Source organism: Notolepis coatsorum, assembly GCF_963971535.1.
Source record: "Notolepis coatsorum genome assembly, chromosome: 2".
NCBI lineage: Eukaryota > Metazoa > Chordata > Actinopteri > Aulopiformes > Paralepididae > Notolepis > Notolepis coatsorum.
Genome location: NC_140166.1, coordinates 229,813,316 through 229,831,826, shown reverse-complemented (window position 1 = coordinate 229,831,826; position 18,511 = coordinate 229,813,316). Strand labels below are relative to the sequence as shown.

The window sequence follows — 18,511 nt, the reverse complement described above, 5'->3', positions numbered from 1 at the left end:
TGCTCGCTATCTGCAAACAGCTCCACTGTCTGTGTGTATACTTGAGTAGCCTCCAGCTCCAGCAAGGATTCTCCGGCGATGCAGCTAGACCCTATACTAATACTCTACATTCAGCATGCAAGGATTTTCCGGCGCTGCAGCTGGACCCTATTGGTGTATAATGTTACGGTTCTTTGGTCAAATCACATTCATCAAGCCCTCAGCTAGAATACGCATTGAATCAATGTTATAAGACATTGATATCAGGAGCTATCTGTAGCTACTGCTAGCCCGCTAGATAACGTTAAGACAATTTAGTTTACTGGGACATATAGAGCTAACGTGAGCTAGCTAACGTGAGCTAGCTAACGAGGGAACAGAGGTATTATGCACTCGAGTCGACTATTGCTGGAGCATTTGTTGATATCGGCAGCTATCAGTAGCTAGCCAGCTAGATACCGTTAGACAATGCCTCGTCATGTATTAAACTAAAAGTGAATAGTTGACTGGGTCATTGTTTAAACAGTAACGGTAGCTCATGGAGGTCTGATCTAGACTAGAGCAGCAGACTGCCTCTGTGTTGATACGAGCAGAAGCCAATAGTATCCCGCTGCAGGGCTGGGCGGATATGACTCGTTGCCACGTTTTTTTTTTTTTTTTCTTTTTTTCAAAATAAGACTATCATACAAACCGAATGTTGCTAACTGCCGGAGCCATCGATATTATGACTCTAGCTGCGCTTGGGCCGGAAATGAGACCCGCACAGATTTTCAAAATAAGAGTATCGTTATGAACTACACGGCGGGCAGACCTCTCAGTGGCAAGCGCCAAAGGTAAAAACTGAGCGCCCCTGGCGGGCGGCGGGCTTAAATTTCGCCCCCTGCCGGTATCGATTCACGTATCAGTTCAAATGTGAAAGGTACCCATCCCTAGTAACGATGCATCGATTAATCGAAATGCATTGATTCTAATTAGGACTGGGCAATTAATCGGAAAAAAATCGATCTCGATTCATAGACCTATGCAATCTCATTTCTAAGTATTTTTGTATTAAAAAGAAAATAAACTATTAATTTTTTCTTTATTTTACTTTTTACTTTTTTAAATTATTTGATTGAAAAAATAAGAATCGTGAGAGAATCATGATCTCAATTCTTAGAGAGAAAAATCGTGATTCACATTTGAGCAAGAATCGCCCAGCCCTAATTCTAATGTGACGATTCAACTGCATTGATTTGAAAATGTTAGAATCGATTATAATCGAAATTAATCGTTTTTTTTGTGTGTTTTTATTGACCTATAGTCCATTCATGCTGAGTGAATCAGTTCCCCCAGCCACATTTGTGTATTAAATTTTTGGGGGGGAATTAACTGATCGAAAATGTATCAAATGTATCTACCGGTAATCGAATCGTGGTCAAATGAAGAGATTACATGATGCATTGAATCGTTGCTTGAATAATCGTAATCAAAATTAATCGGTGTGAGGTCGCATTGTTACACCCCTATATCTTCTTTACAGATATATGAAATTTCCCATAGCGTGATATAAGATTTTATCCACAAGGTGTAACTTAGGCCGTGTTCACACCTGAACGTCTGCGGATAGTCTGGACTTTCTGGTGGACCAAATGTGAAAATGATACATTGTTTGATTTTGGTCTGCGTTCACACTGCCCTTTTTGGTGCGGACCTCATTTGTAAACAAAGGACATGCAGTTGCCAAGTCGTTCATCTATTGGACTATAGCACTCGCAAACGTAAACAGTTGCCGACAGCGTAATGAGAGAGAGAGAGGTACTGTTATTACGTGTGCGGCGCAAGTCGACTAGAGAGAGAGAGACTGACCGCGTGCGGTGCGAGTCTAGAGGGGAGAGACTGTCATTACGAGAGTGGCGCGAGTCTGACTTTGTTTGGTCCTCAAAATAGTTCGGTTTGTGTTCACACCTCTACAAATTAAACAGACTATTGATTTAAAGGGACCATGGTCCACTTAAAGTGGACCAAACAGGGTAGGTGTGAACGCGCCCTTAAATCTGTCATAACCTGAGACTAAAGGGGCTTTAGTCCTGACTAAATTTAAACTGACCTTAACCAAAGCCATGATGTAACCACTCCTGCTCCAGAAACTGTTGACTCACTGGTGCTTGAAACAAAGTGGTTTAAGTCTAGAACTGTAGATGACTCTGGACTACACTGTGTTCTTAAACTATAAAATCCAGATACAAGCTGAATAAAATCACATATCTTTCTCTCCTTCCTCTGACACTCTTCTCCATCCAGATAGCTGTCCTGTCAGGCCTGGGAAGAAACCAAGAGGCTTGGATGGAAGAAAAACTTCAGTTCTAAGATGAATCACAATAAACAACAACACATTCACACAGGAAAGAAGCCCTACTCCTGTGACCAGTGTGGACAGGGCTTTATTAAGCAACAGGGTCTGAAAACACACCAGATGATTCACACAGGAGAGAAGCCCTACTCCTGTGATCAGTGTGGACAGAGCTTTACTCGTCAGGGTGATCTGAGAACACACCAGAGAATTCACACAGGAGAGAAGCCCTACTCCTGTGACCAGTGTGAGAAGAGCTTTAGTCAACAGCATAGTCTGAAAACACACCAGATGATTCACACAGGAGAAAAGCCCTACTTTTGTGACCAGTGTGGACAGAGCTTTACTCATCAGAGTAGTCTGAAAACACACCAGAGAATTCACACAGGAGAGAAGCCCTACTCCTGTGACCAGTGTGAGAAGAGCTTTAGTCGACTGTCTAGTCTGAAAACACACCAGCTGATTCACACAGGAGAGAAGCCCTACTCCTGTGACCAGTGTGAGAAGAGCTTTAGTCAACGGTCTCATCTGAAAATACACCAGAGAATTCACACAGGAGAGAAGCCCTACTCCTGTGACCAGTGTGGACAGAGCTTTACTCAACAAAATAGTCTGCAAAATCACCAGAGAATTCACACAGGATGGAAGCCCTACTTTTGTGACCAGTGTGAGAAGAGCTTTAATGAACTGTCTACTCTAAAAACACATCAGATGATTCACACAGGAGAGAAGCCCTACTCCTGTGACCAGTGTGAGAAGAGCTTTAGTCATCGGTATAGTCTGAAATCACACCAGAGAATTCACACAGGAGAGAAGCCCTACTCCTGTGACCAGTGTGAGAAGAGCTTTAGTCATCGGTATAGTCTGAAAACACACCAGAGAATTCACACAGGATGGAAGCCCTACTTTTGTGACCAGTGTGAGAAGAGCTTTAGTCAACTGTCTACTCTAAAAACACACCAGAGAATCCACACAGGAGAGAAGCCACATCATTGTGGTTTGTGTGATAAGAGATTCAGTAGATTAGCATGTTTCAGAAAACATGAGAAAAATCACTTGGGAGAGAAGATTCAGGGAAATGTCAAACCTGTCAATTCACCTGCACATTCTTAGAGGAGACAGCTGTAGCCAGTGTTAGAAGAGGTCCACTCATAATGAATGTGTGGCCCAGTGTTAAACGCTTCAGTATGTCATTACAGCTATCAGTCCATCAACAATCATAAGGATTATAGTCGTAGTAATATTTGACCGTTGTTTTGAAATGAAAAACTACTACCAAGAGCGTTTGACCTGCAGCACAGAAGCCTCTGAGAGAGAAGCGGTACTAGCATAGACACAGTTTTCATTGACAACAACCGTTGTGTTTCTGTCGCTCTGAGGAGTGTCAGACAGACGGTGTGGATGTTCCTGAGGAGTGAGACAGACGGTGTGGATGTTCCTGAGGAGTGAGACAGACGGTGTGGATGTTCCTGAGGAGTGAGACAGACGGTGTGGATGTTCCTGAGGAGTGAGACAGACGGTGTGGATGTTCCTGAGGAGTGAGACAGACGGTGTGGATGTTCCTGAGGAGTGAGACAGACGGTGTGGATGTTCCTGGGACAATATGTCATTGGTATGAGTGTGAACACACATTGTTCTAGTGTTTTAAATACTGGGATCATAGGAACTTTCTGACCTCACTATGGGCTGACCAGCCAAAAGCCAAGGTATGGACTTATATATTTGTATGTGGACACTAGTGATGTATTGAACTAATGTCACAACGTATTGTCAACATTCCTAGTAGTTTTTTTTTGTTTGTTTGTAGTAGGACATGTTTTTTGGGTTTTTTTTTGTTTGTTTTTTTATACTTTCACAAGAAGTGTTTATTTTAGTGTTCTATGTATTGTCTTTTTCTAGATGCTTTTTCTACCATCTAACTGCTTGTGGGTTTATGGGAATTGCAGAGCAACCTGTTGCACAAGTAACTAACTATTTTGTCATTATTGTGTGTATATTGACGAGTAATTGCTGTTCTATTGATGCAACTTATCAAAAGTTATAGGGTTGGAATCAATTAACTTTAAATTAAATCAATTAAAATCGAAAATGTTTTTACTTTCTGGTGATGGGACATCTATTCACATGTACTTGTCATTAGGTTGGATAGTAAAACCTTTTCATGACAGAACTTACAAATATTTAAAATAAAATCTAGATCTTGGATTAAAAAGTGAATTGATCCCAACTTTGAAGAATTCTCATTAGAATGTATGATATGCTAATAATATGGATGAATTGTAACCGTCAAGATAAGTGGGAAGGTGTGAATTGATGTCTTAGAAGTAACTGTAACTCAGAAGTATGACAATTAAATATTACATTTTAACCTACTTTGTATGAAAGGCTTCATCTTCTGAGTGCAACAATGATATATTTTTTAAATCCTCTGCTATTTACTGGAAACTCTTTCAAACAATATCTGAAATAATAAAGAAATAAAATACCTATCTTGCTAATATGTCTATGTACGATGCACTCAGAGTGTATCACTGGAGCTTGATATTATTTGATGAACGACGCCACGGACCCTTGGCTGCCACAGATGTACCTCCTGGTGACATGCTGCTCACAATCTAAGTCGCTTTGGATAAAAGCCTCCGCTAAATTACTGAACTGTAAAATGTGAGAATTCAAAACTTCATTGTCATTGTTTATTTATCCTGATGAGTCACTGAGAAATATCAAATTATTATTATTATATATTTTTTTTAAGAAGCCTTTACAAGGTCAAACATGTACATTCAGTTTATAAGATTGCTCCAGGTAAAAAGTCAAGACCAAGTACATGAAGCAAAAGTAGAATCTAAAATCAAGTACATTTGAGGAAAATAGTGTTAAAACGGTTCAACCTTGAATTCTGGTCAGAAGGGTCGTCTTCGAGTGAGAAAATACATGGAATCAACATTTAATATCAGCCACAGTTTAGAAAAAGGTTATTAAACAGTGTATAAGGATTACGGCATGTTTTCAGAACTGAAATATTTAGATATTTTATTGGAAATATATAAAGTATCAAAAGGTAGAGCTCCCCCCACACTTTTTTAAACAAACACAGTTAAACAAATAAAAAATATAACGGACAAACAAAGATAAACCCACCCATCATCAGAGAGATGCTTTAGGTTGATTATTTACCAATGATTCCAGGATTCTTGCAGACAGGACAGTTTGGTCCAGTTATTTAGGTCACATCTATCTCCACCTTTATGTAATGGAGTTACATGAGCTGTATATATATTTTTAAAATGACTTCATGAACCTTTACTCTGAAACTAGAGATATGGGGCATTGAGAGGTGGATCTGTGTACATTGATGATAAAGAGGGGTTTCTGAGACGTTTTCACAAGTCAAATCTGGGACCAATTTTTTCAGGATGTCCAGATTGGTTTTTATTATATTGTTTTGTCAATTTGAAGAAGCAATTAAAAAACGAGTCTGTTAATGATGCTAGAGTGGTCTGGGACCCCCATGCCAAGCCTGAAGGCCTTCCAGGGGGACACCTAAACATACGCAGTATCACCCCTAAAAGTGAACAGATTAAACAACTACTCTTAGAATCAAACTTGGATTCTTTATTTGTCTCTGAACCCTGGCTTCATGATAACTCCCCAGCTGCTGCTCTGACTGTACCTGGCTATAATATATTTAGAGCGACCTGAAGGGAGATGGGGTGGTGTGATGTTTTATGTTAAAGATAACACCCACTGTACCCAGATCCACTTTTCAGATAAGGAATTAGAGAGTCTCCCCAAATGTGCTTTACCCTCCTAGGGCTGTGCCCACCACCAGACTCCAGAGCTATATATTCTGACCAGCTGAACACCATACTTAGAGAGTGCAACTTTAATAAAGGAAGTACTTTTGATGGGAGGTTTCAACATAAACTGGGAATATTAACATGGTAGAAAAGCCCTCAAACAGCTTACAACTAAATTAGATTTTGTTCGGGTGATTAAAGGGCCAACTAGGATACGACCCAAATCGACCTAGTGTTTAGTAACACGCCAGAGAGGATTACTAAATCATTACATTTAGTCACTGGCCTATCTGACCTTAACGCTTGTATCTAGAAAACTGTCTAAGAATGGATTTAATCTGACTACCACCAAAAAGCAGACCTACCTCAGAATCCCTAAGGCTGACCACGGTCACTTTGAAGCAGCAATACATGGAATTGACTGGAGTGATAATGATCAGGGACTGATGTAGAAACTGACAGTCACCTGTTCCTCTGCACTATCAGATCTACAATGGACAGCTTCTAGGCCGTGAGCCAGTAGGGTCGGTCGTTACCATCTTGGGGGACTAACTTTCATAGTGATCTTTGGAAGCTATACTGCTAGAAAATATGTGATAGCAATGCAGCAGTTGCCTCCAAATGTGTGCTATCACATCTTTTATAACACTACCAAGCATATGTTTCAGGTCTCCTGTCCAAAATTACATGCCCCAAATGAATCATGATAGTTCCTGAACCATAAGACCTATATGCATGTTTCTGGTCTCCTTTGATACATAATCTTAATTTAAAAGGCAATATGACCATTATAACCAATATCCCATGGATAATAATGCAACTGAATGTGTTCTCCTACTCCTTGACTACAAATGTAACTAAATGTGATGACAATACATTAAAAATACAACATTTATTTAAGCATTACATCACGCGCAGGAGTGGTTTGTGACCAATAAACCATGCCTAGGGGTGGTCGTTAGACCCCCCTAGGCATGGTTTATTGGTCACAAATCACGACTGCAAGTGATGTAAAGCTTTTATACAACTGCTAGATTCATCCAACCTTATTTCTATACAATAAACACACATTAATCGAAGATTTATTGAAAAAAACATCCGCCAGAAAAAGTAGTTCCCACAACTACAAAAAAGACAAGTTGCCTCCATGTGGAAGCAGCTTGAAGTGCATCCAACCAAACTAACACATCCAACTGTGTATTATTGGAATGATTGAGAGAAGTTGCCTCATGTGGAAGCAGCTTGAAGTGCATCCAACCAACTAACACATCCAACTGTGTATTATTGGAATGATTGATTGAACATTTTATTACCAGATGCAGAATGGGTACAATACAGTACGGCTCAATACACACAATTGTTAAGGGAATGCATACCTACTTTCCATAGAACTTCATTCTCAGATGCTTCTATATAAAGTAGGTAAAACAAATTAAAAAGTCTTCTTTGCCCTATAGGAAAAAAACGTTTTCTTCGCCCTATTCTTTTATTTATTTTTTTAAACCTACTGTAGAGGGCCTAAACTTAACCAGTTGGAAACCAAGCGTACAGTAATAAAATTAGCAATCAATCAATCAATCAATCAACTCAATAGGCCATGCTCACTTAGAACAGCGCAGCACCCAGCTCTCTGACTATCCCCCGCGTTGCAGGCAGAGTGTGTGTGTGTGTGCGTGCGTGTGCGTGCGTGTGTATGTGTGTGGGGGGGGTGTGTGGCGGTGGGTGGAGACTAGAGCGAGCGCTGACAGTCGAAAGGAAAAAGAAATTGAAAAAAAAATCGCAAATTAATCCATCAATCAATCCGTGATTTTTCTTTTGTTACAGAATGATTCAAGACCCATCAATTACATCATCCAACATTGTTTAAACGACTAAGACATTCGCTGTGACAGAATCGCTTGATATTTAGTCGTTTAGTCGCATCAACATATCCATTTGTAAAGATTATTGGCCACCTTCTTGTGATCCGGCGGAGTGATGTGATGTGGGTCGGTTGTGGGCGGGTCCTGGGCCAGCAGCGTGGATTGTTGCCAATAAAGACGTGTAAAATGACTGTTTCAGCCAATCAGAATCGAGAAATTTGCATGCCGTTGTATAAGATACTGTTTAAAAGGGTATACTCAGATGATGTAAATGTTTTGGCCATGGTTACTGTTTTACATGTTGACTGCAATTTTATTCCAAAACACAATTTCTTTCAATACAGCCATGTTACAAAAAACATAAATCTCCCCAAAACATTGAAATAGTAATAAAAAACAATGAATATTGATCAATATGCAGCATATTCAACATTCATATTATGGGCACAAACATATCAATGTTTTCAGCTCAGTTAGACCTATACAATGATTCATTGGTTTTCAGAAAAATTTTTGTTTATTTTGGAAAACTCAATACAAAACCCAGGGCACATATAATCACATCACAGATTTCTTTCAGGAATTCAAATAACTAATTACTTTAAGTTCCGTCAGTACAGACACTTCTCAGTCTCTATCCGTGTTGGCGGCGCTCTCCAATTGTCTGAGAGCCGAGACTAGTACAGACGTAAAAAACAACAACATATATAATACCTACCATACTTTGTTTTACAAATGTTAATAACCTAATAATCACAATAATCGTCCATGTCTTCCACGTCTTCATGAGAACGTTCCACACTCTCTGAGGTGGATGCCTGGTTCTCACAGTCTGCCAGTCTACACACGTCACCTGAGGCCATTTGCAACACATACATCTTGGGAGTGAAATAGTTGTTGGACGCAGTTACAGGCCAGTAGATCCAGGACGGCATCTGGTGCTGGCTGGCCTTCCATCCAGTCCACCACCAACTGTTCAGCTCCCTCTTCTCTCTCCATCTTCCAGCCTCTGCCAACAGGGCTTGGCACTTGTGGGTCCCTCTCCAAACATCTTCTCTATGTACCAGCCTGGTAGTTGGTCAAGTCAAGTCGGCCCGTGGGCCTCTAGTGACGAGGGGCCTAAAAAAAATAAAAGAAATTATTTTTAAAAATATTTTTATTTTAATTCTTTTTGGAGGCCCCTTGTCACTAGAGGCACCAACAATTTTTATTTATTTTTTTAACTTTAATTTAAAAAGAATTTTGGAGGCCCCTCGTCACAAGAGGCCCCAAATAATTTTATATTTTTTCTTATTTTGGAGATCGATGTCATACTGTGACACTGAAATGAAAACATATTTCATCAACTAAAATATTTAGTCAACAAAAATATTTCATCAACTAAAATATACAGTACGTCACACCCTGCCGTCTGCAAGTGGCTAATCTTGAGTATTTTTTCTCCTCTTCATAAGAGTTTGAGGTTTTCCGTTTGAGGTAAAAACAGCAATAAAAAGTCAAAACTTGCATCTCCACATCCCAGCCTGAATACTTTTACCAACGGATTTCCAGTTTCGCGTTCTGCGCTCTGATTGGCCACTGACGTTTCTGGTAGCGCCAATCGTGTGACGCCTCTTTCTTTCACCAGTTAAGCTTAGGCACTCTTTCGAAGTTGGTTAAGGTTAGAGTTTGTCTTAGAGCAGGGCGATAGAACACCCGCCCTGATTCCATACTCTAACCTTAACCAACTTCGAAAGAGTCACCTAAGAAACATCAGTGGCCAATCAGATCGCAGAACCCGAACGCGGAACTGGAAATCCGTTGGTAAAAGAATAGACACAGCCCCGACACGAATAAGGCAGATTGGGATCATTATTCATGACAGACAGCAGAGACCCGCCGGTGCTGATAGCGGATATCATCGAGCTCCCCCTAGTGACTAGAGTTATTTCTAAACCTTGCTGCATTTCTGGCAGATGCTCTCTGATTGGCACTGACTGACGCTCTCTGATTGGTCACTGACATGTTTGCCCAATCGCGTGACGAGCTGTGTCTTTGCCCATTTCCGCGTCGAACAGCCTGCAAACTACCTGGCGTTCTATCGCCATGCTCTAAGACAAACTCTAACCATAACCAACTTCGAAAGAGTGCCTAAGCTTAACCAGTGTAGAAACAGGCGTCGGCCAATCAGAGAGCGTCTTGCCAGAAATGCGGCTAGGTTTAGAAATAACGCGACTAGGGGCCTCCACTACACACTAGTAAAAAAAAAATATATATATATGGAAAAAAAATGTGGGGGGGCCTCCACAAGAATCTGGCCCAGGGGCCTCTGAAGTCTTAATCTGGCCTTGGCAATAATACAATAATAAGAATAAGACATAACAGGTATGAAGAAACACACTCCTCAATGTCAGTTTCAGTATTTAATATCTGACAAAGATGAAGACACCCTGAAACAGACCAAGACAGCAACCTCAGCTGACAACGTATAACATGAATACATAATAACACTATGGTAATACATAAATATATATATATATATATATATATATATATATATATATATATATATATATAATGCATATAATATGTATGAACAGTAATGGTGCATTAAGCATCTCACGTGAATGAGTGAACAAACATCTCTACAGGAGGCGAAGTGAAGGAATGTCCGTCAAAACTAAGATGGCCGCTCAGCAATAACAGCGCAGAGCAAGGCATGTCCGGTTGGATGCTGGTAAGACGCTGCCCTCTAGTGGCCGGCGATAAACTCTTCATCCCGCCCAGACCGGAAAGCTAAAGGTCGGAATAGATTAACGGTATAAAACCTGTATCCAGCTGCCGGACTCAGGGTCTTCACGCGGCCCGGCCGAGTAGGGAGCGTCGGTGGCGACTGTGAAGGAAGGAGAGGCCGCCTCATCAGCAGGCGCCGTAGGGAAGGCGCCCATAGCCGAGTCGCAGGGATCGCTTGAGAGCTCCTCCGGTACGCCGAAGGTGGCGAAGAACGAACGGAGGTGGTGGACCAGGCCCGCTGAGCCTGCCAGGGCAGTACCCGCCGTAGAGCTCAGGACCTCTACCCAGCCCGAGAGCCGGTCCCCGACAACTAGGTAGTGGCGGCCCCCATAGTCGAAGAAGTCCGCAAACACCGCCTCGAACGGAGTGGATGGGGGTGAGGATGGCAGGGGGGGTGTAGCCGCCTGTGACGGAGCATTGCGGTTGCAGTCTGCACACCCGTCCCTGGTGGCTTGAATGTCCCCTGACATCCCGGGCCAGTAGACTATTGCTCGGGTCCCCTGGTGGGCGGCGTGGAGATGCCGAAGGATTCTCTCACGGAGGGATGGGGGAACCACGACACGCCGTCCTGTGCCTAGACGGACTCACAGACCGATGACAGGCTCGCCAGGGCGGGGTCGTTGACGTCAATCCCACCCTCCTGCTCGATAAGGCGGAGGAGGTGGCCAAGGCCCTCGTCAGCCGCTGTCTCCCGTGCGAGGAGGGGCCAAGAGACGGCACCAAGCTCTCGTGCATCGTCAGGGATGGAGGCCATGAGTGCTGATTCCACTGCGTCAGGCCCGCTCGGCAGCCCCAGTGAGATGCCATTCGTCGAGCCCAAGGGGGAAGGGTTCCTTGAAGTGGCGTCAGCGGCATAGTTGCTCTTGCCAGGCAGATGCACAATGTCGAAGCGCCACGGGAGGGTGCGCTGCTTGAGTCTAAATAGACGCAAGTTCGTAATCTCATCCAGCGTGCGGTCGCCAAAGATCTTCACCAGCGGCTTGTGGTCGGTGACCACCACGAGGTTGTCGTACCCCTGCGTGAAGTACCGCGTCTGTTCCAGACCCCAGGCCACGGCCAGGGCCTCTCCTTCGACAGCCGCATAACGCTGCTCCGCAGGGGACAGGAAACACGACAGATTCGCTTGATTGAAGTCGCCGGCTACGATCATGGCTGCGTCCGGATGTTTGATCTGATGGCTGTTTAGATGGACCTGTAGCTCCGCCAGGGCCCTGGCGGTATTCGCTTGGGGAGGGATGTACACCGCCGTCATGATAATGGCGGTGAATTCTCGGGGGAGATGAAACGGGCCACATTGAATGGATAGATGTTCCAGGTCCGGGGAGCATGAACGGGAGAGTATCTTTATCTCCTTAGGGCTAACCCAGCTGTTGTTCGTAAGGAGACAGACCCCCCCTCCAGTACTCTTACCGGAGGCTTCTGTACGGTCCGCTCGGAAGACGGAGAAGGAATCCGAAGGAGAGACGTTGTGATCCGGAGTTGTTGGTTTCAGCCATGTCTCCGTGAAACACATGATGTTGCAGTCCCTCACATCTCGCTGGAATCGAACCTGTGCCCGAAGATCGTCCATCTTATTATCCAGCGAAGGTACATTTGCCAGCACAATTGATGGAATCTCCGGTCGGTAAGCAGAACTTTTTAGCCTAATTCTGATTCCACTTCTCCTTCCCCTGTGTTTCCGTCTTGTCCTGCCCGCCTTTTCCTTTGTCCTCTTCTTTGTCTCTGTCCCGTCTGATCTCCGATGGCCAGTCTTGGCAAAAAGTGTATGTTGTGTATGTCATAAATGTCACTATGAATTGAAAATGGGGGACCCTGATGTAAACAAGACAAACGTCTTTCTCTGGTCTGCATCCCCTTAACAATTGTGTGCATTGAGCTGTACTGTATTGTACCCATTCTGCAATCTGTTAATAAAGTTTTCATTCATTCATTCACAGATCCTGTGCAGCAGTGGTGGAGGGAGTAGACCTGTAGCAGACAGAGACCGCAGACAGACAGACAGACGGACAGAATGTAATAAAATATAAAGGAGAAAGGAGAGGAGCTAATGGCTTCATGACGCGTGAGCGGCCAGCCTTCCCCAAGTCTGTTGCCGGGACGTTCTTGAAGACCGCAGAGGCGGGGAGGAGGGACACAGCTGTGGATGATCAGCGTCCCGGGACCAGAAGAGGAGGAGGTAGAATCAACTGTCTTTATTTACCCATCTGCCAGTGCCCAGTACAACCAGTCTGACACTGTTGACCACTAGGAGCTGCCCAGTACAACCAGTCTGACACTGTTGACCACTAGGAGCTGCCCAGTACAACCAGTCTGACCCTGTTGACCACTAGGAGCTGCCCAGTACAACCAGTCTGACACTGTTGACCACTAGGAGCTGCCCAGTACAACCAATCTGACACTGTTGACCACTAGGAGCTGCCCAATACAACCACAGTCTGACACTGTTGACCACTACGAGCTGCCCAGTACAACCAATCTGACACTGTTGACCACTAGGAGCTGCACAGTACAACCAGTCTGACACTGTTGACCACTAGGAGCTGCCCAGTAAAACCAGTCTGACACTGTTGACCACTAGGAGCTGCCAGGTACAACCACAGTCTGACACTGTTGACCACTAGGAGCTGCCCAGTACAACCAGTCTGACACTGTTGACCACTAGGAGCTGCCCAGTACAACCAATCTGACACTGTTGACCACTAGGAGCTGCCCAGTACAACCACAGTCTGACACTGTTGACCACTAGGAGCTGCCCAGTACAACCAATCTGACACTGTTTACCACTAGGAGCTGCCCAGTACAACCAGTCTGACACTGTTGACCACTAGGAGCTGCCTAGTACAACCAATCTGACACTGTTGACCACTAGGAGCTGCCCAGTACAACCAATCTGACACTATTGACCACTAGGAGCTGCCCAGTACAACCACAGTCTGACACTGTTGACCACTAGGAGCTGCCCACTACAACCACAGTCTGACACTGTTGACCACTAGGAGCTGCCCAGTACAACCACAGTCTGACACTGTTGACCACTAGGAGCTGCCCAGTACAACCACAGTCTGACACTGTTGACCACTAGGAGTTGCCCAGTACAACCACAGTCTGACACTGTTGACCACTAGGAGCTGCCCAGTACAACCACAGTCTGACACTGTTGACCACTAGGAGCTGCCCAGTACAACCACAGCCTGCCACTGTTGACCACTAGGAGCTGCCCAGTACAATCAGTCTGACACTGTTGACCACTAGGAGCTGCCCAGTACAACCACAGTCTGACACTGTTGACCACTAGGAGCTGCCCAGTACAACCACAGTCTGACACTGTTGACCACTAGGAGCTGCCCAGTACAACCACAGCCTGCCACTGTTGACCACTAGGAGCTGCCCAGTACAACCACAGTCTGACACTGTTGACCACTAGGAGCTGCCCAGTACAACCACAGTCTGACACTGTTGACCACTAGGAGCTGCCCAGTACAACCACAGTCTGACACTGTTGACCACTAGGAGCTGCCCAGTACAACCAGTCTGACACTGTTGACCACTAGGAGCTGCCCAGTACAACCAGTCTGCCACTGTAGACCACTAGGAGCTGACCAGTACAACCAATCTGACACTGTTGACCACTATGAGCTGCCCAGTACAACCAGTCTGACACTGTTGACCACTAGGAGCTGACCAGTACAACCACAGTCTGAGATTGTTGACCACTAGGAGCTGCCCAGTACAACCAGTCTGACACTGTTGACCACTAGGAGCTGCCCCGTACAACCAATCTGACGCTGTTGACCACTAGGAGCTGCCCAGTACAACCAGTCTGACACTGTTGACCACTAGGAGCTGCCCAGTACAACCACAGTCTGACACTGTTGACCACTAGGAGCTGCCCAGTACAACCAATCTGACACTGTTGACCACTAGGAGCTGCCGAGTACAACCACAGTCTGCCACTGTTGACCACTAGGAGCTGCCCAGTACAACCACAGTCTGACTCTGTTGACCACTAGGAGCTGCCCAGTACAACCACAGCCTGACACTGTTGACCACTAGGAGCTTCCCAGTACAACCAGTCTGACACTGTTGACCACTAGGAGCTGCCCAGTACAACCACAACCACAGTCTGACTCTGTTGACCACTAGGAACTGCCCAGTACAACCACAGCCTGACACTGTTGACCACTAGGAGCTGCCCAGTACAACCAGTCTGACACTGTTTACCACTAGGAGCTGCCCAGTACAACCACAGTCTGACACTGTTGACCACTAGGAGCTGCCCAGTACAACCACAGTCTGACACTGTTGACCACTAGGAGCTGCCCAGTACAACCAATCTGACACTGTTGACCACTAGGAGCTGCCCAGTACAACCACAGTCTGACACTGTTGACCACTAGGAGCTGCCCAGTACAACCAGTCTGACACTGTTGACCACTAGGAGCTGCCCAGTACAACCACAGTCTGACACTGTTGACCACTAGGAGCTGCCCAGTACAACCACAGCCTGACACTGTTGACCACTAGGAGCTGCCCATTACAACCAGTCTGACACTGTTGACCACTAGGAACTGCCCAGTACAACCACAGCCTGACACTGTTGACCACTAGGAGCTGCCCAGTACAACCACAGCCTGACACTGTTGACCACTAGGAGCTGCCCAGTACAAACACAGTCTGACACTGTTGACCACTAGGAGCTGCCCAGTACAACCACAGTCTGACACTGTTGACCACTAGGAGCTGCCCAGTACAACCAATCTGACACTGTTGACCACTAGGAGCTGCCCAGTACAACCACAGTCTGATGAACAATACCACTTACCTTTAGCTCACCTGGGTGTCTCTCAGTGTCATCTATACCATCATATACTCAGAACATTCTCCTGGGTGTCTCTCAGTGTCATCTATATCATCATATACTCAGAACATTCTCCTGGGTGTCTCTCAGTGTCATCTATACCATCATATACTCAGAACATTCTCCTGGGTGTCTCTCAGTGTCATCTATACCATCATATACTCAGAACATTCTCCTGGGTGTCTCTCAGTGTCATCTGCGGTTCTCAACAGGAGGCCCACGGCCCACTAGGGGGCCTCAGAGAGCTGCCAGGGGAGCCTTGGGATAATATATTTTTTTAACATAATACATTTTTTTACAGAAAATTATCACTAAAGTGATATCTGTTGCAGCTGCACTGTTTTCCATGAAAATAGCATATTTGGATAAGTTTGACCTGATTTCTCACAAACAGAAATCATTATTTAATAAAATACAGAAAAGGATCACCAAGTTACTCTGGATAAAGAACCCCTTTACAGAGAACATTGAGACAAAGCTTCCTGACACATCTCCATCCAAACTCTTGGAAGAACTCATTGAAATCTCATCTGATACCACCTGGAGAGCTGGTTTCAGTGAAGTGCCCCTGGAAACATGTTGGTCTGAGTGTGGAGCTGAGTACCAAGTATCTCATGATGCAGCAGTTAAGGTGTTGATACCATTCAGCACCACATATCCGTGTGAAGCTGGCTTTTCATCCATGACAGCTCTGAAAACTAAATATAGGGCCAAGTTGAGCCTTGAGGATGACATGCGTGTTGCCTTGTCAAAGATCTCCCCACGTATTGACCGTATTATTAGCCAGCAGCAGCAGCAGACCTCGCATTGAGCTAGAAATGTCCACTGAGTGAACAAGTGCTTATTTTCTGTATTTATTTAAATAATGATTTTCTGTTTTTGAGAAATGGTCAAACTTATCCAAATATGCTATTTGATGTACTACTACAAGCAGTGTAATGTCAACAGTACTAAGCACTTAAATAAACGTTAGTTTGAAAGCAAGCACTTTTGTCATCATTGTAGCAAAAGAGAGGGGTGAAAGGGTTAACCTTCTGTAGTGTGGTGAGGTTAACATGGTGTCAGGAGAGATAACAGGTGAGGTTAACATGGTGTCAGGAGAGATAACAGGTGAGGTTAACATGGTGTCAGGAGAGATAACAGGTGAGGTTAACATGGTGTCAGGAGAGATAACAGGTGAGGTTAACATGGTGTCAGGAGAGATAACAGGTGAGGTTAACATGGTGTCAGGAGAGATAACAGGTGAGGTTAACATGGTGTCAGGAGAGATAACAGGTGAGGTTAACATGGTGTCAGGAGAGATAACAGGTGAGGTTAACATGGTGTCAGGAGAGATAACAGGTGAGGTTAACATGGTGTCAGGAGACATAACAGGTGAGGTTAACATGGTGTCAGGAGAGATAACAGGTGAGGTTAACATGGTGTCAGGAGAGATAACAGGTGAGGTTAACATGGTGTCAGGAGAGATAACAGGTGAGGTTAACACCGGAGCCTACACCCTGTTCATCAAGGCCTTCAGCAGGACGGAGGGATGGAGGGAAGCTCTCGCTCTCCTGCAACAACTTAGCAAGGTGACCGGCTTCCAGGAGGCTGAAGGCGTCCATTAAAGGAACACTTAACCCGTTAACCCCTGGCCATATGTCGCATAAAAGTACATACCCAAGTAAATGGAAGATTGCTCCACTTCTACAAGGTCCATTTGCGTGTTCTTGGTATCTAGGGAATGTATTCCCAATGTCAGACATATTGTCTGTTACTATGCTTGAGTAAATTGTAATTTTAAGTTAAAGAAATAATATGTTGTATTTTATGCAATTAACGTTGAGGTTTGTTCAATATTTTTTATTCACGTCAAGCGGCTGCAGCTTTGTCTGCGGCTGGTGTGAGCTGGGTAGTGTAGTTTTATGAAATGTCGACGTCTATCGAAAGCCCTGGGTCTCCTCTTTGTTAGGACTACAACGATCTCATGACGGCTTTCGCATATTTAGCTAATAACACTTAAAATCATTGGTAAACAAACGTAGTGCTGAAAATATACACTTTGACTGCTGTGTCTTTACTCTTGGCTACATTTGAAAAAGAACCACAACATCACTAAGGCTGAGGCCAACTTATCGATATATGGATAATTATCTATAACTGCGTGATATCTATAGACCTCTTCCAATGTACAGTTTATATGTCTGAGGAGAAGACTGGTACTCATCATCTTCGTCTCCACAAAGTACTGGGGGGTCTACTGTATGTGAGACATATTTCCTTTAGAGTGAAAGAAAAATGACATGTGAACAAGTATGTTGTGTGCCAGGTTAATGTACTCTACTATTTTTGTATCACAAACAGTGCTGTATATGTACAGTTTATTCCCCCTCAAATGTATATACTCTATTATTACTATATGCGAGAGAGCCCCCCCCCCCCCCCATCCGCATGCGCTCTCCAACAAATACTTGTCCAGGCCACAATACTTGTCCACGCCACGAAGCCCCGCCTCAAACCCGTCCACGCCACGAAGCCCCGCCCAGACGTTGGGCTCTGTGGCTCTGCAGATATACCCTACTCCCTTGCGTAGCTGACCTGTATGCGTGGGTGCCTCCCTCTTAAAGGAACAGACCATAATCTTATAACACATACAAGATATACAGATAGACAGTACTGTGTAGTAAAAAGAGATCATAAAAATATAAACATCTGAAGGGGAAGAAACTGTACATTGCCATTGGTAAACAAGACGAAAGTATTTCACTGTATTGTACCCATTCTGCAATCTGTTAATAAAGTTTTCAATCAATCAATCAATTCCTTAAAATTGTGCAGACGTGCGGGAGTGCCTTTGCCTTTGGGAAACATTATTCTGTGTGGGAGGACGCCCGCCTCCTCTCTTTTCTTTTCGCTATTTCATCTGTCG

At 44.4% G+C, this 18,511-nt stretch overlaps 1 protein-coding gene across 1 annotated transcript in view; it reads right to left on the bottom strand.

Moving 5' to 3' along the window:
- LOC311223871 (wee1-like protein kinase 1-A) overlaps window positions 1-11,215 on the bottom strand; it is a gene marked incomplete at both ends in the record, with an annotated part of 33,493 nt that extends 22,278 nt beyond the window's left edge. The window contains 2 exons of the mRNA XM_084308634.1: window positions 2,491-2,503; window positions 10,781-11,215. Coding sequence (XP_084164760.1) covers window positions 2,491-2,503; window positions 10,781-11,215 — 448 coding nt within the window. The remainder of the gene's footprint in view (window positions 1-2,490; window positions 2,504-10,780) is intronic.
- Between the last annotated feature and the right edge of the window lie 7,296 nt (window positions 11,216-18,511).